Here is a 21,709-nt window from a genome sequence, read left to right as displayed (position 1 = left end):
GATTGATAGTGAGCAATGAGAGAAGCAGCCAGCTGATGACCACAATATCTGGTAATACTTTTTACCAACCTCCTCATCTTCCTCAAGGACCATCACTCTAGGAATGCTTTAGAAAATAATATGGAACACTCCTAGCTCTGTCTCTGAGAAGCACTGTCCTGGCCAAGCATAATGAGGATTCACCATATGTTTGGAGATTTTTTTCTCACAATTATAGCCCAAGTATAACATACTTACCTGTGATATAAATTTCCACCACCTCACTGAGCTGGTCTCCCACATCATTGATGGCCTGGCAAGAGTAATTTCCAGAATGTTCTGCTGTCAGAGAGAGATTGAAGGATGTTCCTCCTTCAGAGGTGACCGAACTATTTTTCAGGATGACATCTTCATGGTAAAACCGGTAGATGATGGGAAGAGAGCCACTTTGCACCTCGCAGTGAAGTTCTACTACATCCCCCACCATAGTCTGGGCCCGGGGAGCCCTGAGGGTGAGGGCTGGGAGAGACACTGGAACTGAGAGGGAAAATGTGAATAGAAGCTGCTATTTTTAACATGTTCATAGTATTTATTTTCATGTTTTGAAACCAGACTCATTAGTGCATGAGCCAATTCCTAGCCCTATGTCCCTAGCAGTGCTAAGAGAACCATGTATTGTTTGGTGATGGAGCCTAGTAACCTGCATGCAAAGTATGCACTCCAAACCATTGGGCTATCCCCTATCTCTCCATTCCCCATAATATTTATAAAAGAAAAAAATTACTAACAAATGGTGAGCTTTAGATATCAATCTTGGAAAAATCTTGAAATACCTATGACAGACAAAGATCATGAACTTAAACTACAAATGGCTTTTCAGTGTACAAAAACATCTGACAGAAAAGTGTGAAATTGGTATGAGTCACTGAAAACTTCAAATGGTCATGAAACATAAACCAAGATGATCATTTTATTATTAGTTAAATATTCACAAATGAAATCACTCATCAGTTCTGAAAAGCTGAAAATTACAAAACTTATGAGGTTTTGTATAAATAGATATCTTGATACACTTAAGGTGGGAATGAAAATTTGAAATGCTTCCTTGAATGACAATATGTCAATACGTACCAAATTTAAAATGCCCATATAAAATTTGACTAGTAAATATGAAGGAAATGTTATTTTATAAAGGGGTAATAACATAAAATGCATGAAAATATCTTATTATGGGCATTTCTGTTATAAAATTTGAATAATAGCCCCAAACTAGAGATAGCCTAGGTGACTGGCTATGGAAACAGAAACTATTAAAGATATACGTGTATAGCTTATCTAAATTAAAGATGTATTTGTAAATGAAAATGCAAGTTTCATAATTCTTCAATATGATTCTAATGCCCTAACAATTCTATGCCTTTAGATTTATAATATAGTTTTATATTTCTAGAATATACTTAATATCACAGTGGCTATATCTTAGAAGTATATGTTTATGTAAATGTCTAAATTGAGGTAGAAAGAAACTCACTTTTCAATGTTTTTCCTTTTGTAACTTTTGGTATTTATCATAGCAATAAGTATTCTGAAAGAATAGTAAATTATTCTAAATTATAAATTTATGTGGTTCAAAGCCAAAGATAAATAAATTATGAATATACTTATAAGTACATAAGCACATAACAATTTTAAGAGTGGACTGTTCTCTTCTGAGACTACTCATGCTATATAAAAATGTGGGGCGTGTTTGCATACCTGGTGATTAAAGGAGATCAGGAGTGATGACCATTCAGGGATAAATGAGAGAATAACCTGGACAAGATAATGGCTAAACCTCTTTTTTTGTGCAGGAAAACCCCATATGAAAAACATTTTAGTTTCCCTTTGTACCATAATTGCAAATTGTAATATAGTCTGTGTTCTAAAAAACGTTTTTAAAAGAAATTATTATCAGTCAAGAAGAATGATAAAACTCAGAACTGGAAGGTCCAGGATCCAAAGCAATAACTTCGGAAGGGATTCTGACTTCCCAGTGGAGACTCTGTAGCAGCAAGATGCCACAAGAATGTACAGAAGGGTTGGTACTGCCTGTCATCTGTTACGGGTGAAGGAAATCAGTCCTTGATGATGCAGCTGGTTGAAAGGACCAATTCACCTGTGATATTGAGGGTCATTGCCTCACTTCTCTGGGCTCCCAGGCCATTTTCAGCCTCACAGGAGAAGTTTTCAGAATGTTCTGCCATCAGAGAGATGTTAAAGGATGCTCCTTCACCAGCAGGAGCTGGGTTGCTCCCCAGGGAGACATGTTCATGATAAAACTGGTACAGGATTGGGGAGAACCACTCCAGACCTCACAGTGAAACTCCACTGTGTCCCCCACCACAGCCTGGACACCTGAAGGTGAGGACAGGTGGGACAGTGGAACTGAGGGGAGATAAAACCATCAGCAACCACTATTCCAATATGTTGATCCATTGTAAAGAATTTTAAAACAGGAAAATGTTTTTCTGGACCTCTGGTATCATTCAGAGCACAGCTCTCTAGGGAGAGAAGGGATTTAGTATAGGATGAATACAAGTCAGAAATTAATTTGAGTGGTAGGAGTCAGGGAAGTCATAATATAGAAGGGAGTAAAAGTATTAATGAATTGGGGTTTCTGTGAGGCATGGCTGGAGGAAATTTTGGTCAGATAAGTGAAATAGTGTGTGTATGTGTGGGTGTGAGACTGACCTGGAGAGGTTGGTGAATGAGGTGGTGGCTTGTGTTGAATGAGTAATCACGCAGGCACTAGAGGCATGGGATAATAGAAGAATGAGTTAGATTGAGTGTGGTGCCAAACCTGAGGTGAGAATGGGTGTAACTAGAAGGATATCCCACAACATGGTTAGGTGGGAGAAAGTATTAAAGCTAAATGGAATAGGGACATGTAAGAAGGCAGCATGGTGATGTTGAAAAAATTTTAGCGAGACTTTTGAGTGGTAGCCTGAGCTGTTCTGGTACAGGAGCAGTTAAAGCATTGTGAAATGGCAGAATATCAGGGGAAAGACTCTCTGGCCTCACAGTAAACCTCCCCATGAGCCAAGGAGAGAACATGCTGGTCTTTTATAGGTTAATGGAGATTTAAAAAAACCCAATTACACTCAACATGATACTTTCCATGCTGATCTACTTATATGCAAATTTCATGGCTTCATCTTTTCTAACAGCTGCATAGTATTACATTGTGTAGATGTACCAAAGTTTCTTTAACCATTCATCTGTTTTGGGGCACTGTATTCACTAATAAAAATTTTAAAAAATGCAAATAAACCCCAACCAATTAAATGTAGAACCTAGAACTCCCAGAAGAAGGCTAATTAGATAGCAGATGAGCTGTGATGATACCACATAGCAAATGGCCCCATGGAACCTAGCGTTGAGGCTACCGTGGAATGCTGGGGAGATGATCTGTTTCTGTTTGTGCTGGAGTTGGAAGGGAAGGGCTGACTGACTTACCTTTGACACTGAGTGACACTCTGTCACTGTGCTGGGCCCCCAGGCCATTATCAGCCTCACAGTAGTATTTTCCGGAATGTTCTGTGGTCAGAGAGAGGTTGAAGGATACTCCTCCTCCTAAGGGCGCTGAGCTGCTCCCCAGGGAGACATCCTCATGGTAAAACTGGTATAGGATCGGGGGAGAGCCTCTCTGGGCCTCACAGTGGAACTCTACCAAGTTCCCCACAACAACCTGGGCCTGCGGAGTCCTGAGGGTGAGGACAGGGCGAGGCACTGGAACTGAGGGCAAAAATGAGTTAGTTGATGCCAGTATTTGTTTTCCAAACTTAAAAGCCCTCCATATTAGAAACAAAATTCTTTGAATTTCTATAAAGTGAAAATTGCACAAGGAAAAAATAAAAATATTTTCATTTCTTTTGGTTTCATTTTCTAGAGGTGAACTCAGTAGAGTTTCTTTATCCTTTCAATGCTTAGTTACACTCATCAACATATAAGCACAAATAAGCACAAATAACAAATAAGCACAAAAGTTCTGTACAGTGCTTTGGACCACTATATATATATATATGTATATATGTACACACACATATATATACAGGTCCATGAACTGATTTTTTTCCTTTTAGCAACATATTATGTGTATGTATAATGTATACATTATAATGTATATACATTATATAGTAATAATGTATGTTACCATATAAAATATATTTCATTCACTTTTAAATATACACTTTATGGTAGCACAGCGTTAGGGCATTTGCCTTGTACACAGCTGATCCAGGTTCGATTCCTCCACCCCTCTCGGAGAGCCTGGCAAGCTACCAAGAGTATCTTACCCGCACGGCAGAGACTGGCAAGCTACCTGTGGCGTATTTGATATGCCAAAAATAGTAACAGCAAGTCTTACAATGGACTGTTCACAATGTTTCATTACATTTAAATTCAACACCAATCCCACCACCATTACACTTTCCCACCACCATATTTTGGATATTTCCATCCCAAACCCCAATCCCTGCCCCAAAGTTGAACTGAAATAATATATTTTGTATCGTTTGTTAGGAAAAACTGCTGAAAATGCTACAAAAAAGTATCCTTAGAGGAAAGTCGGTGAAGATTGCTGTATTTCACCCAGGGGTCATTAAGCCCTTCAATAAGAGATCACTAACATGTTGTTAGAAGTTGAGCCTTGTGTGCTTTTATCTATCTATCTATCTATCTATCTATCTATCTATCTATCTATCTATCTATCTATCTATCTATCTATCTGTAAAAAAAATTTCCCTCTAAGATTGGTTGCCTCCTACTTTGAACTCCATAAAATGTGGTGTGGTACTCTTAGAGTATGGGCAGGGTGTGTGGTATGAAGTGTTGCAGCCTCGGGGTCCAGGAATAGGTTCACTTGTGGGTGAGACTCAGCCCGAGTGTGTGGAGAGCGGCCATGAGCGTGGCGGCAATTGAGCTCTGGAGGTTTTCGGGTGCTGGGGCCCTTTGGAGCAGAGAGGAGTCTCACCTGACTCCCACCCCCGTCCAGGGTGCCCTGAGTGAAACAGCCTGACACGGGGTCCAGGCCGCGTAAAATGCAGTATTAAAATTATAATATGATCGTTTTGGGTAACTATTGCTTAATTATTATAACAACCACAAGTATTCCACTGTATGAATGACCATAATACACATATTATTCCCATTAATGAGCATTTATGGTGCTGCTGTTTTCCAATAAAAAATGCTATTTAGTCCCGCTGAGATGTGATCCCGGGGGCTGCACGTGTGCGGCCTCACCGCAGCTGCATGAGCATGATTCCAGAGGCCAGCTAAACTACTTTTGGTACTGGAAGCTCCTTGCAGAATGTCTCCAGACTGAGAACGAAGCTGCAACCCCACGCCTGCCCAGGAGGGGAAAGGTTTTTCTCTTGCGCCTTTTCCTTGCTGTCGGGGAAGGGCGTGGCGACCGCCATATTCCATATTATGAGGACCACAGATGAGAGTTACAAGCTTGCAATGATCCAATTTCTTGAAGAAATTTCCCTGGACCTAGTTGCTAAAATACAGAAATCCAAAACCTCTTAACTCTTCACAGCAGGTCTGACTCTAGTGGGGAACTCCTAACAATAATAGTGAGTTTTTTTGTTGAAATATTGAATGTAACCAAAGTAAAGAGAAAGTAAAGTGAAATTTATCAGTTACCCAGGCGGGGGTGGGGGCGGAGGGGGTAGGGGGGAGGGATGGGAGTTATACTGGGGTCTTTTTTGGTGGTGGAATATGGGCACTAGTGAAGGGATGGTTGTTTCAGCATTGTATAACTGAGACTTAAGACTGAAAGCATTGTAATTTTCCACATGATGATTCAATAAAAAAAAAGAAAAATGCTGTTTATATGAAATAATGTATAATACTATGCATAGAAATAAATATTTGAAATATACATAAGTATACAGGTGTGTATACACATTTTTAGAAAAGATTCTTAGAAGCGGGGTTTTTGGAGATGAGTGTTATAGGAGTGATATAAAATTGATCTTCAAAAGTTTGAAACCGCCTCTCATCCCCACATCCCCATGGGATCCTAGAGGGGTCATAAACTCCTCATAAGTTGTCTCTGGCTGCTACTTAAGCTCCTCAACAGCCATGATCCAGAGACACACAAAAGAATCTCCGAACTGAACAGCTCATTGCAGAGATTTCTCCAGACCCTAATTATCTAAAATTTAGAATTCCAGGAACACGCAGCTGCTCTTGTGGCCATGCAACATCTTATGCTATTCTTAACAAGCAATACAAACAAGAGTATAGGGGAGATTGTCTGCCATAAAGGCAGGGGGAGGGGTGGGATGGGGGGAATACTGGGGACCTTGGTGGTGGAAGATGTGCTCTGGTGGAGGGTTGGGTGATTGATCATTGTATGACTGAAACTAAAGCAGGAAAGCTTTGAATTATCTCATGAAGAATCAGTAAAATTAAATTAAATTAAAATTCTGAATTTTTAAAAAAGTAATGTGGAGTTCATGCCCAATTCAATCAGCTTAATCAATGGCTGAATAGCAGTACTACTACATTAAAAAAAAGTTTGGACCGATTAACAAGTGCACTGATATGTTTTCTCCCTTTCTTATCAATAGTAGTCAGAATAATCATCAGATGAATGCAGAAGTTTATTGTTTCATTTACTGCCCTGTCTAGTCTTAAATAGTTGAGCTATTTAGATAATTAACTATTTTTTTCCCTCAGCCTCTCCTTGCAATCCCTCTTCTATTTCTCAACTCATTTATTCTTATGTCATCCTATAGTCTATTAGTTGATTTAAAAAAGTCTTGGGCCACACCCAGTGATGGTTAGGGTCTACTCCTGGCTATGCACTCTATAGTTACTCTTGGCAGTGCTCAGGGGACCATATAGGATGCCAGGGATTGAGCGTGGGTTGGCCATATGCAGGGAGTACCCTACCTGCTATACTATCTCTCTGGTTCCTCATGGTATGCTAAGTATTTTTAAATATATGCAAAGAGGAAATTTTCAAAACTATCTTTTAAAAAATTAAGTCAATTCTTATTGTTCTTTATTTTTCTCTATTATGAAATAATAATCACAAGATTATTATTGTTCTTTTGTTGCTTCTCCCTCTGACAAATTGACTTTTCTTTGTAAAATACAATTTCTTACATTTTTGTTCACTAGGTTCCAGATGCTGGTTGAGGACCAGGTATGTGATGAAGACTAAAACTGATGCGGTGCCATTCTTTTATTGTGCAGAAGACATTTAGTTTGCTGTGCTCCAAATGGTTTATTTTTGCTTTTGTTTTACTTGCTAGTGGAGTCAAATCGTCAAACATATCACAGAAACCAATTTTCCTGTGGAATAATAGTTTTGATGCGTTTATGGAATTTTTTAAAAGTATTTATAGAACCAGCTCTTTTTTAGTAAACTATTGTGTCTGGTACTAATTTAAGTCTTTTATTGGTAACTAGTTTTCCCAGAACTATTTATAAAGACTTTGCTCTCTCCATTTAATGCTCTTAATGCTTTCCCATAAATGAACATAAGCGCTTATTTCTGGTATTTCAATCTTAATTCATTGATTTTACTTGCTTTTATTGCAGTATAACACTGTTTTGACTATTACTTTTATAAAGTAGCTCAAAATCAGGGAATATAATATCTCATGATTTTTTTTCATTCAGGTTTACTTTGACAAGTAGTAAAGTTTTATAGTTCTATACAAAATTTAGTAACGATTGTTCTATTTCTGGAAGAATGCCATTGCTATTTAGACTAGAAATTACATTGAATCTGCATAATGCTTTGAAGCTGTAAGGAAGAGAACCTGGGAATATTGGTGGAAGGAAAGTGATTGGGTTGGTGGGGATTGATTTTGGAACATTGTATTCCTGAAACTCAATCACAACTTTATGAATCATGGTGTCTTAATTTTAAGGCTTTAAAAATACTGAATATTGTGCCTGGAGTAAAGATATAATTTAATTTATAAGATTTTTAAAAAGACATAGGGAAATAGAAAGAAATTTCATGTACATGAGTTTGAAGTACTGCTCTAGCTATGAGTCAAATAACATTGGTAGTTGAGGATGAAGCTGAAATACAGAGAAATATGTCATACCTGGAATTTAAGACAGTTGATGCTAGAATTAATAGAAGTTTTGAGGGAAGATAATTATGAGCTAGAGGGAATAAGTGGAAAGGAGCAGCAGCAGTTATGGGGCAGAGAGATAGAAAGAAAATAATAAACTAGGACAGAGCAAAACATAGCTTCTAGGTCACTGGGTTTCAAGATAATCTGCTTTTGAAAAATAATTATATTTGGAGGCATATTCAGCTCTTCAATTAACTTTGCTCTTCAATGATCTTTCCTATTTTTCTTACTCTTATAGCATATACCCTCTTGCTGAAAATTCCTGAGATCTCTCTTTTTCTCTAATGAAAAATGGTCTGATAAGATTCAGTTTATTTTATTAAACTTTCTTCTTCCCATAAAAGAAAACTATCCTTTCACCTTTTGTTTTTTCAAAAGAAAATTGAACTTCTCCTCTCTATTAAGCAAAAAGCCAAAATGTAAACAGAACCCATTTTATTATAAAAATCACACTTTTTTATTGGATGGAGGTCCATGATCTGTGCATTGAAGGTGGACATACATTTCTAGAGTATGTCATATTTCAACAAAAATTTAAAGACACTGGGCCAGAGTGATAGCACAGTGGGTGGGGCACTTGCCTTGCATGTGACAGACCTGGATGTGATACCTGGCATCACATATGGTTTCCTGAGCCGCACAAGGAATGATCCTTGAGTGCAGAGTCAGAAATAAGCCCTGAGTACTACAAGTTATGACCCCAAAACAAAAAGAAAAAAATTTCAAGAACAATATTTTTTAAAGTACTCTTATTTTAGTGAATTGAAACAAGGAATCACAGAAACTCAAGAATATAGAGAACCTGGTTTACATGGAACAATTTTCTTTCTCTCCATCACCACCAGACCTGCCTCACCCAACCTCCCAGGGGAAGCATGAACATCTTGGGAATTCTTTGGAGAGAGTAATGTCTTCTCCACAGCTTATTCATTTAATTGCATCTATAGTTAAGTTGAGATATGTTAGTGAGGAAATATGAGATGTTTCTGTGAACTGAATTAAAGAAAATTAATTTGGAACTAAAACTTATAGGGCATGATGAGGTAATTGGAGAACAGTTTCATTTGGAAACAATTGGTGAATGCACTGAATTATTTTAGGGGTATGTTAAAGGCTACCTGAGGACTGAAGCCTACATGTGGCTAGTTCTGTGATGGGGAGTCAGGAGGGGCTCTTAGAGAGTAGGGATAGAAGCTGGAAGGTCCTTGCAACTTCTGAAGATTGACATGAGAGGAATCTGGGTCAAGGATGAGAGACTGTCAAAAGCCAACATCCAGAGACTCTGAAATAAAGCTTCCGGGAGAGAGGGACATAGAACGTCCTGACCCCATGCCAGGCTGTTTTCACCAGGGCAACTCAGAAGGGGATGGGTTGAGTTTCCTTCCCTGCCCCAGCAGAACCCTGGCAGCCGAAAATCTCCAGAACTCAACCACATTCATGCTCAAGGCCATTCTCCACAGGCTTGGATGAGCCTCACCCATGAGAGACCCTGCAGAAAAACCCAGGTATGTGGGAATCGTGAATGAGATCTCCAAGCTCGCTGAGAGTGGGACTGGGCCGCCTCCCCTCAGCTCTCTAGTTTTCCAGTAGTGTGGCAGTCACACCCATAATCTGCCCCTGGCAAAATATAATCTCATTAATGGCCAAGAAGAAAGTCACATAGGCCATACACAAGAGTGAATCTGCTCTATAATCATGTTCTAAATTTTAGAATTCCTGGACCTGTCATACTTTAGCCCACTGATGTACCAAAAGTAGCACACATTTGTTTGGGTTTAACATTCATGCTTGTAATCTCTTACATAAGGGCTTAAATGGCTCCAGGATTAAATACAACACTCTTCACACACTTTCCTCTTATGGTGGTGGGAAGGTGCATGGTGGTGAGATTGATGTTTGAATATTAAATGCAATGAATTGTTGTGAACAACTTTATGAAAATAAAATAAAATAATTAAAAATGAAAAATAAAAGGATGAGAGATTAGCAGAAATCCAAGACTTACCAGCAACAAACAGGTTCACAGCTTCACTGCGCTGGGAGCCAAAGCCATTGCTGGCTGTGCAATAGTAGCTACCCGAATGAGCTTCCTTCAGGGGGAAGCTGAAGAATGCTCCTTCTCCAAAGGGGATCGATCTTTCCTCCAGGATGACATCCATGTGATAAAACTTGTAACTGATGTTGTGTGAGCCTCTTTGGGTTTCACAGCGCAGTGTCACTGTGTCTCCCACAAAAGCTTTGGCTCGAGGAGTTTGCAGAGTGAGAAGAGGAGGGGACACAGGTACTGAGGGAGAAAAGGACACGATCAACAAGTAGCTCTTGCCACTATGCCCGTCAGAGGTCGAATGCCCAGGCTCATCGCCACTGAACTCAAAGTGGCCCAGCTGCCATCCATACTATCCTCAGCTGTTCTTTCCTATCCTTGATGTTCTTCTCCTGATCTTTCCTTTCCTATCAGAACTGAACTATCTCTGGAATATTTCTGTCTTCCCTTCTTGGGTCTCTTTCCTCCTTAGGTGGTCTCAATTCTGTTTTCCAGGGGAACTCCCTCTGATGTTGTCATCCTTTATTTTGCTGCAGTCACAGCCAACCCTCACTACACCAGCCTGCCTTCTTTGTTCTGTGATTCCAGATGAGTCCCGCTGTCTATCCAAGGGAAGCCTCTCCTTTGTTCTTGACCTTCAGTGAGCTCACCTCTATCCTGGATGTAAATTCTCTATCTCACTTATTTCTTCCAAAACTCTCTAGCTGTATCTAATCCTCTCCAAATACAAAAAGACAACAAAAACAACTCTTTACTTACCACCCTTGCCTTTTGACCTCAAAATAATCTTATTGTTCATTTGTCCCAACAAATCTATTAATTTGTCATAATTTTTGCTGTAGGTAACAATAATATTGATGATGATGATGATAATAATAGATTCTTATAATAGAAGTTAATGTGGGAGTGAAAGGAAGGGTACGAGATAATCTAGTTAATTTCATTGATCATTTAAAATCTTGCCAGGGAAAAAGATATTCAGTCGAAAAGGTACTGAGTTGTTTAATAGTGGGATGCTTGGGAATGGGAGTAGTAGGCTGGAAAAGCACACACTGGAGAGAAGAGACCAGGCAGTCTGGTGAGCAACTCGGCTGGAGAAATGCTCCAGACCCAAAACTGGGCCAGCAACACCAGGGATCCAGATGGAGGAGGTACAGCAGGTACACCTTCTCCAGATGGAGCCCTGGCTACACTGAGCAGCAACTAACACGGCTCCGGGTTGCGGGACTGGAACACATCCGAACCGCGGCCGCATTAGCGACCTTTTCTAAAAACTGAAAACATACAATCTTTTAATGGAAAACCAATTATCAAATGCTTCCTTAGTAGGGCTGTTTTTCTTGGGGGAAAACTCTAACAACAATAGTGAGCTTTGTTTTATAATATGGAACGTAATCAAGGTAAAGAGAAAGTGAAGTGAAATTCATCAGTTATACAGTTGGGGGTGGGGACGGGGGTGGGGGTATACTGGGGATTTTGGTGGTGGAATATGGGCACTGGTGAAGGGATGGTGTTTGAATATTGTATAACTGAGACATAAACCTGAAAACTTTGTAACTTTCCACATGGTGATAAAATAAAAATTAATTAAAAAAAAAGAAAAGCACACACTGGACAAAAAATATATATAGGGACAAGACAAGGCCCTTCTTGGCCAGGAGGATTGCCCCATAGCTGGAAGACTGCTTCATGAGTGGAGGGGAGAAGGCAGATGGAATAGAGAAGCGATCACTAAGAAAATGATGGCTGGAGGAACCAGTTGGGATGGGAGATGCATGCTGAAAGTAGATAATGAAACAAACATGATGACCTCTCAGTGTCTGTGTTGCAAGCCATAATGCCCCCAAATATAGAGAGGGAGTATGGGGAATATTGTCTGCCCTGGAGGCAGGGAAAGGGTGGGAAAGGGGGAGTATACCCGGGATATCGGTGTTGGGGAATGTGCACTAGTGGAGGGATGGGTGTTTGATCACTGTGAGATTGTAACCCAAACATGAAAGCTTGTAACTATCTCACGGTGATTCAATGAAATAAATTCAAAAAAAGACAAGGCCCTTGTACACTGGAGGTGAGCAAATGACAAGGAAGGGACCTGATCCATCATATTCTGGTCCAGGCATGAGGAACAGGTAAATGATTTTGTGCATGGATAAGAGGAGAGGCCTGTACCTGGATCCATCTATTTAAACTGTACAATAAACATTAACTTCTTAAACATTTGGGTTTTGTATGTAAGTCTTTCATAAAATACTCAGGAACCCACAACTTCAAGAGTAAATCCTCTTCTGCAGTAATAATATATTCTTTAATTTTTGTGCTTGGTATGTGTATGTTATACATGCATTGTAAACATATGTAGGCAGATACTAACTAATTATAAAAGTCATCCCATGAGATAGAGCTATTATTATCCCTGTTTTATAGATGAAAGAAGGGGACAAGGGGGTAAAATTGATTAGCTAGGAAATGGTGAGGAAGTCACACCTAGGTATTCTGATTCTTCTATATTATTTTGCTTTTGTACTTAGTGTTTTGTGGCCAGATATGGGAATGGAATTCAGTTCTTCTCTTTCCGTTTTTTTTGTTTTAAAAAATTTTTAAATTTGGGGGCTGGAGAGATAGCACAGCGGGTAGGGCGTTTGCCTTGCACGCGGCCAACCTGGGTTCAAATCCCAGCATCTCATATGGTCCCCTGAGCACGGCCAGGGGTAATTCCTGAGTGCAGAGCCAGGAGTAACCCCTGTGCATTGCCAGGTGTGACCCAGAAAAAAAGCAAAAAAAATTTTTTTTAATTTAAATAATTTTTTAAATTGAATCACTGTGAGGTAAACCCTTACAGGGCTGTTCATGATTAGGTTTCAGTCATACAGTGTTCCAAAACCCATTCCTCCACCAGTGTACATTTCCCAGCACAAGTGTCCCCATCATCCCATCACCCATCACCCCTCCAACTCCCACTCCCCCAGCCTGCCTGCCTGCCTCCATGGCAGGCACTTTTCTTCTCTCTCTCTCTCTCTCTCTCTCTCTCTCTCTCTCTCTCTCTCTCTTCTCCCCCCCTCTCCAGTTCTTCTCTTTCATCATCTATCATGCTTGCTATTATTACATAAAATGGCACTTTCCTTGGTTTCTATATTATAGAGTTGCAGAGCGTCATTCCTCTGTGCCATTGTGCTTGGGTGGGGGGGTTCTTTCTTTCGGAGTCAGTCTGCGTATGGCTCTGCTAGATGCTTTCTTTGTGGCAACTTTCCTCTACTCCTGGCTTCTCCCAGAACGGTTCTTTCTTTTTCCATTCCTTCACTCCAAAGTTGTCATGAAACTCCCATGTATGAAAACCTTCCATAAATGCCACAAATATGATTGAATAAGCAGCTACAAGTAACCCTAACCTTTAAAGCATAATTAGAAATCATCTATATTTCAGATACAATCTTCAGAAGTTCATCACCTCAGGTTGTCTAATTAATCCTTCAATCTGTACTTTGCAGGCACTATTAAAATTGCCAGAATATGGAATAATCCTAAGAACCCATCTATAGTTGAGTAGAAAAAGAAGTTGTAAATATAGCCAATGTAGTGCAATGAGCAATATAAAGGATCAAATCTTGCCCTTTGAAACAACATGGATGAACCTGGAGATGATTGTGTTATTACAACATATAGAGAAATAGTTGAATTTAAATGTGGAGTTAAATAATATTTTCGCTTGTTTTCTGGGAGACATATCTATTTGTTCTCAGGGTTTACTCATGGATCATTCCTGGCATTACTGAAAGTATGCAGTGCCAAGGAGCAAACATCTTACCTGCTATACTATGTTTCCAGCCCCAAATGTGGAGTTTAAATGAACTAAGTAAACAAACTAATAAAACACAAAATAAATAATATATACCTCTTAAAAAGGATATGGGGCAGTCAAATAACAGTCAATAAATGTCAGAGGGAGTTAAGTTGATGGTGGTGAATGGTAGGACTCTGGAAGTGTATCTGGTGTGGTATATACATTCATCAAGGTGTGAAACTGTCATCTTAAAACCTACAAAGTCTTAAAATCTAGTGGTTCATCATAACAAACAAGCAAATAAAACCCTTTTTGGACTCACTATTATTCTTTTAGTAAATCCCAAGACCTCTTAGGGTCAAGATATGCCTCTATTTTACTTCATCTCCTCATCCTCATTTAACTCTATGCTACAGTCATCTGAACCTACATCATTCTAGTTCCTTGAGAATTTTATCCTTCCCTCACTGCACTTGCTTAGTACCTGATGCCTCTACCTGAAACGACCTTTTCCTTCTCCTAAAATGTTTCCACACATCCTCCTTGTATACCAGACTTCACATTAGCTCTTCTAAGGAACTTGCTCTTATTTCCCAGCCTAGTTGGAGCTGTGCTTCAGATGTCAGTACCTGAATCTCACTCCAAGATGTGCAAGCTTTTCCCTTGTATCTGTATTTTATTGGTTGTTCATCTACATCTGCTATTAGATTTAGAATTGGGTGCACAGGGCCATGTTAATCTAGACTTATGTCTCCTGATACATCATGACCTTCATCAGTCTGGTATACAGTATCACATAAGTAGTATTAGTGAATAAATGAGCCTTTGTATAAATTCTGAGAGAATTTTAGAATGATGTCATTTTTTCTAGCTTCCTTAGAATTCTGGATAAGAGATGATAACAGAAGCAAACTGTCTCTATTTATTTCAGTTAATATCTCTTTACAAGGTTCCATGGATCCTTCTTTTAGAATCTTTTCATTATCAGTGTTCAAGGAATTGGATTCTGGCTTGCCCTCAGACTTTTTCTTGGGGACAAAGTGTGAGCCTCTAAATCAGTGCCCAGGGCATCCAGGAGACATTCTTGCAGATTCTTGACCAGCAAAGCCAGATGATATAATGCTACTTGGGCCCAGAAGTACTAGAGGTCATCAGGGCCTCACTGACTAGGTGCTGGGATCGAACTAAGGGTTTGATTGAACTCGGGGTCTTGTGAATAAATGATTCCCTAAGTTATATTTAGAAAAAAATCTGATATAGTCTTTCATCTTGGCCCAGAACTAGATTATGCCCTCAGTATAAGTCTAAATAATATGGTGCTCCCCCCAATTGCACCTGGCACAATATTAAGGCTTAATAAAAAATTTAAACATTATCACTATTTTCTTTCCTCCACTTTGTTGCTGCTGCAACAATAACTGGGGGTAGCATAATTGGTTATTATCTTCACTAGAGGTCACATTCTTGTGGTGCCTCGGGTCACATTTGCAATGTCTTGGATCTCACTCTACAATGTGGAAAGATGCTTGGAATCAAAGTTGAGGCATCACACAGGAAAAGTGGCTCCCTATTTTTGATCCACATATTCAGGCCCTAAAATTCCTATATCATTGACAGCTTCCTTGGGGCAGGGCCAAAGAGACTGTACAGCCGGTAGGACACTTGCCTTCTATGTGGCTGGCCCAGGTTGAATCCAATCTGGGCCTTCAAACTCTGCCAGGAGTAATCCCTGAGTCCTGTGGGGTGTGGTCCAAAAACCAAATAAACAAAAATAACTTTGGCACAGTAAGCTGAAGCAGCAAAAAGGGCTCATCTTTGTTTTCTCACACATGGTACTCAGTACTGCTTCTAGTCCTTGTCTTGTTTGCCTCCCTCACCCTATGACCCTAGTTGACGCTAACTGAAAATGCTTCAGCAAGCATTGGGGATTACTTGCTCTGCTAGCCAGGCATCACGGATTGGGGCTGTGCAAGGAATGAGGCTCGAAGAAGCAAATGTCTATTCCAGTTATCCAAGTGCTCCCAGCTACATTGGATTGGTTTGTGGAAGAAGCAGAGGTAGCTTGAAGGTAGGGACACATTTACGAAAGGGTCAGTGAGAGAGGTGAGGGTTGAGTATCAATGGACTAGGTCTTACCCGTGACAGAGAGTTGCATAATATTGCTGCGCTGGGCCCCCTGACCGTTGTTGACTGTGCAGTAGTAGCTTCCAGAGTCCTCTGCTCTCAGAGAGAAGCTGTAGGACTTTATTCTGCTTGAAGTCTCTTTTAGATCCTTAATAAGCTCATCATTATGAAAAAACTGATACAAGATTGGGTGTGAGCCTCTCTGGACTTGACAGTGCAGCGTCACCATGTGCCCCTTAAGAACTCGGGCCCCACGAGTGTGCAGAGTGAAAACAGGAATGGACACGGGCTCTGGAGGAGAAAAGGATATGGTCAACAGTAGTTCTTGCTACTTCCTGTGCACCCCAGTCAGAGGTTAGTAAAACGTCCAGATTAGGCTTAACTCTCCTCTTATGGTCTGGCAGCAAACTAGGCTTTCCTCAGCTACTCTGCCCTGTTCTCCTTACTATTATATTACTATCCTTTCTTTTCCCATCACTACTTTAGATATTTGGCCTCTTCCTCTGGATTTCCCTCCTTAGGTGATCTCAATCCTGTTTTCCAGAGAAACTGCCTCTGGGAGAGAAGTCTTTTTTTTTTTTTGCTTTTTTGGGGTCACACCCGGCGATGCACAGGGGTCACTCCTGGCTCTGCACTCAGGAATCATCCCTGGAGGTGCTCAGGGGACCATATGGGATGCTGGGAATCGAACTCGGGTTGGCCACGTGCAAGGCAAACGCCCTACCCGCTGTGCTATCGCTCCAGCCCCTGGGAGGAGAGAAGTCTTTTATCTTCCAGGCACTGTCACATCTACCCATAGCATTTTGAGTTTTCTTGTCAGTCCCTGTTCTCCATGTTTGCATTCTCTTGGGTTGGCCTTGGGGCTCTGCCTATTACTCCTTTCCCTTATATCTAAATTAACAAGCTAGGACACCTGTTCTGTGGGCTATGCCCATGACCAGCCAGGCTAAGGTCATATGAATCCTAGTCAAATGAAGAAGCACACTATTCTCTTAAAGTATGTTGATGTGTTATGAGTGGAGGATTTGGGACATACAAATCACTCTTCTCCTTGCCTTGAAAGCTTTAAGTGCAACATGGCCTCAAATATGGGTCAAGAAGGGATGTGGTCTGGCCTTCCCAAACCTATGCTTGTCTTCGGAGAAGAATGTAATTTTGTTAACTGTCTCTACATGCATTTGTACACTGTTACTGTTAACAATTAGACATGAGCTGGGACAAAGATAACCATTTAAAGAGAAATGATTTGGGAGATACTAAAGTTGACTGGGAACAAACATACCAGAAGTTTTAGGAGACAAAAGGTAAAAGACTTCTGCAGATACTGGGGATTAGAAGAGAGGGGTATAGGGAAGGAGAACTTGTCCATACATTTAGGGGTGTGGTACTAGCATACTGCTGATTGAAGAATGAGTACCAGAAGAGAAACAACACTTGGACATTTGTTCAGTGATCCTCAGGAAAAGGGCATTAGGATGCTGTGATGAGACTTGACAAATATGGTGAAAAAACGTTACTCTCAGTGTTACTGTTATTGAAGATAAGTTCTTTATGAACATCATTAAAGTTTAATAATGTAATAAGTGTGGTTCCCAAATCAGTTAGTATGGTGTTATCAGAAGAGGAAGACACACTAGAGATTTTTCTACCTCCTTGTACACACATAAAAGGTCTTATTAGGGCACACTGGAACATCTTACTAAATATACTCAATGTACACTCATTCACTAATCTGTTATTTTAGACTCCCAGATTCAAGAATTTTGAGAAAAGGAATTTTAGTTGTTTTAGCTGCTTAGTTTTGTGATGATAGCCACAGTGACTAATGCAGATGACTGGGTGAAGAAATAAAAAGAAGGTGAGCACAGATTTTTGTGTGTGTGGTAGTAAAAGACCTCAAAATAGAAATGGTTAAACTTTTGTTGATTAACAGCAAAATCAAGATTGAGTATCACCTCAACAAAGTAAAAGTGGTGTCTATCATTTCTTTATCACCAGAGATTGTCTTGAAGTTATTTTAAGAGAGTTTTTTTTATCAGACTGTAAATATTATTATTTATGATTTACTCACAGGAATTCCCAAGTTGCTGAGAGTATATTATGAAAGGCACTCAGAACTTCTAAGCAAAGCTATGAATCTGGAGGTGATACCACCTGAGCCAAAGCCTATGATTCACTACAGCTAGGGTTCTCCAGATTTTGAAAGAAAATCCTGGTTGTGAGCTAACTCACTATTCTATCAATTCAGGCTTACCCAAGGCATTTTCCTGAAACCAGGAAGAAATGTGCAAATACAAGATGTTTGGACATTCCAGTAACTGAACCTTTTCTCTAATATCAATTTCCAAAAGTGCCAACAACCCATCAACCCCTCTGCTGGTGTCTGACTAGCTGAGAGATTATTCAAAGTATTAAATTATTGGTATTTATCAGTAGAATTCACACTTGACCACCTGTGCGTGGTTTCACCGAGAGGATGTATGGAACAGCACCTTTCACTGTGATGTCCACTGGTTTGCTTTTAAAAGAGAGGCGTTCCTTCAAGACTACACAGTAGTACTCTCCAGCATCACTCATTTTCACCTTGGAGATCTTTAATTCGTTTAAGTTTGATGCAATCTCTTTTTTCCAACCCCACACATGTCTTCTATGCCATTCTACTCGGAAGGGTGCTGGGACTCCATCTACTGAACACGTGAGGACCAGTTCCTCTCCTTCAAACACCAGCTCTAAGACTGGGTAGGTCCGTATTTGGATGTTGGCAATAATTCCTAAATAAATAAAAATGAAATAAGGCACTCTGGGCATAGGTTCAAATCCTCACGATAGGAGAGAAGTCCCGAGTTATGAAGGATTGAATCTGTTGATCCAAGGTGGAAAATCATTCTGTGTGAAACTGGGTTTGTTTCTTGGGAATGGGAAGCAAGAGGAGGATACCGGTGGCCTATGGCTTCAAATGATCATGTAGCACATTGAGCACAAGGAACGAAACATGTGTTTCCATCATCCTATCTGTCCTGTTGACCCCCATGAATTGTATTGTTGAGAGTGGTATTGTTGGAGTGATATAGTGAAAAGGGGGACAGAAAAACTCTATGATCTTGCTTGATATTGCTGGGGGAAGGGTTATGAAACGAAAAAGAGACAAAGAAATGCTGAGGGGCTTGTCTCAGAGCTGTGTCAATTGCAATATTGCAATGACTGGGTGGAAATTAATCATTGATGTATACAATAAACTTACCCTTAACTCATTTTTAATTTTTTTCACTTTTAAGCCATACCTGGCAATTTTTAGGGGCTATTCTCAGTTCCTTGATTTGTAGTTGTTCTCACTTCCAGTGGTATTTAGGGTTCAGCTGCATGCAAAGTATGCATTCAGTACATTGATTTGTCTCTGGTCTGAGCTAAACCTCTAAGTACTTTTAGTCTTAAAGCTAGCCAAAGGTTGTGAACCTGGGACAGTCCCCCTAAGTGGGAAAATCTCTAACACTTCATTAGAGATGAAAGTGTTTTATACTTCAGCCAGGCATAGTCAGAAAATGATAGTTTTGGGAAATACCCTTTAAGCCACCCTAGGGTTATTTAAAAAAAAAGGGCAAGACACCTAAAAAAAGAGATGAATTAAGCTTGGAGCTGGGGTTTAATCAGTTATATGTGGAGGGGAAGGGAGAGTGCATCAATGATTCTATAGTAACTTTTTGTTGAAAATGTTGGTGATACTCTTCCTACTTTCTCCAAATCGACCTTCCCTAACCAGAGAACAGATTAATAAATCTGGGCAGTTTGGAAGAACAGTCATAGACTCTTTTAGAAATGAGAAAAAAATATAGGGAAGTCTTCTATTTTTCATTTCCTTCCCTTAGGAAGTTGTGCAAACTGGACTATGTATCTCTTCCAAAGCTTAAGTGGACTTTGTTTTAAGAATGGCACATTTAGCCAGGATATAATGGTTAACATTTATGCTTGAAGACCTATACAATTCCAGAGGTTTAGGGAAAGGCAATAAAGTATACTACTATCCCTAGTGACTTCAACTTGGAACTATTTATTCACCCTAAACTCTTTCCCTTCAATGTTTTTATTAACTATGATCTAGGAGTCTAACATTCCAGGAATCTGTTCATTTAGTTAAGTTGAAGGACTCAGCCACCGCCCATAGCTTGACTATGGACCTTGCTGGGGGTGGGGTGTGTGGAGGGGGAAGGTTGTCACAAAAGAAAGAGACTTCAGAAGAAACAAGAGAACATTATCTCATGGATTTGAGAGGAAAATAACTCCATTTCTCTTGGACATCCCTGGTTCTAAGCTCTCTTAAATATTTACAGAACTGGGTTTCTTCTCTTGTAAGACTTCCTTTCTGCATCCACATTAACCAGCATTCCCAGGTAGTTTGCAGCTCTGCCTATCTTTTCCCAGTTCTGGCAAATATCAGAATACTCTAGCACTCACTCTGCACAGACATGTAGGATTTCTTGCTTTTTTTCCTGACAAAAGTAGTCTGTTCCTGGATCTCACACCAGTAAACTCCAGAGTTTTTTTTCCACACAGAAGTGATCTGAAATTCTGGAGAACTTCTCCAACCTGACCATAGGGTATCACTCTGAAAGTTGAACTTGAGATTGACATTTGACCTTTGTGAAGGGAGACAAGTCTTACAGGTCAGGGTCACGGGGCTCCCTTCAGTGGGCTTGAGGGAGCTGATTGTCAGCACAGGCTCTGGAAACAGCTCTGGAAAGAAAAATCACAACATGATAAACTTTCAGCATCTGTACTGCAAACCATAATGCAGAAACTGAGAGAGAGAGAGAAAGAGAGAGAGAAAGAGAGAGAGAAGAGGTGTCCGTCATAGAGGCAGGTAGGGGTGGGATGGGAGCTTAGACAGATGGGAGGGAAACTGGGGACACTGGTGCTGGTAAATTACACTGGTGGAGGAATGGGTGTTAAAACATTGTATGGCTGAAACCCAGTCATTAACAGCTCTGTAAAATATTAATTAATTAAAAAAAAAGAAAAAATCACAACAGTTCTCAAGCGGTGAGGCTCTGAACTGCTCAGGAGTTCATCTTCAGGATGAACAAAGCATTCAGAAGCAGACAATGAAAGGGATGCCAACATCCTCAGAATTCTTAATATTTTTTTTTGCCTGAAGCATTGTTCCATGTCCTCTGTTCCTGCAGTAATGCATACTGCAGTTCAACAACATTCCATCCGACCCTGTTCTTCTACAACTTCAGGGATATCCCTTGTGACAAACCTACTTCACAAATGCTGAAAGCTTTACCTTGGACTTGGAGTTCAACTGCCTTTGAAGTGACATAGTGAAAACCTTTCTTAGATCCAGTGCAGTAATAAGCACCATTGTCCTTCAGACCTGCATGCTTTATATGGAATTCAAAGCTTTTTTGAGAATATTTGTCGAGAAGTTTCTTATTCCTGTAAAAGTTCACAGATTCCACCACTGCTTCTGTCTTTCCTCGGCATCTCAGAACCACTGAGTCGGCTTCAAACACAGAGTATGGAGTCTGCAGGATTAGGTCATCTGTAGGAAACACAAGACAGTTTATTTCATACCATCAACTACTCTTTCTTCTCATTACTATTCCAAGTATATTTAATTGGAATGAGTATCAAGAA

The 21,709-nt window shown here is 40.0% G+C and overlaps 1 protein-coding gene across 1 annotated transcript in view; it reads right to left on the bottom strand.

Annotated features, from left to right (window-relative positions):
• Positions 1–21,709, bottom strand: part of FCRL5 (Fc receptor like 5) — a 47,019-nt gene that overhangs the window by 7,462 nt on the left and 17,848 nt on the right. Inside the window, 9 exon segments of the mRNA XM_055139910.1 lie at positions 238–516; positions 2,135–2,317; positions 2,320–2,403; positions 3,475–3,753; positions 10,135–10,413; positions 16,088–16,366; positions 18,568–18,846; positions 20,525–20,803; positions 21,357–21,614. Coding sequence (XP_054995885.1) covers positions 238–516; positions 2,135–2,317; positions 2,320–2,403; positions 3,475–3,753; positions 10,135–10,413; positions 16,088–16,366; positions 18,568–18,846; positions 20,525–20,803; positions 21,357–21,614 — 2,199 coding nt within the window.

Source organism: Sorex araneus, chromosome 5, assembly GCF_027595985.1.
Source record: "Sorex araneus isolate mSorAra2 chromosome 5, mSorAra2.pri, whole genome shotgun sequence".
Taxonomy (NCBI): domain Eukaryota; kingdom Metazoa; phylum Chordata; class Mammalia; order Eulipotyphla; family Soricidae; genus Sorex; species Sorex araneus.
Note: the sequence above shows the minus strand (reverse complement) of the source record. Positions and strands in the feature narration are given on the sequence as shown.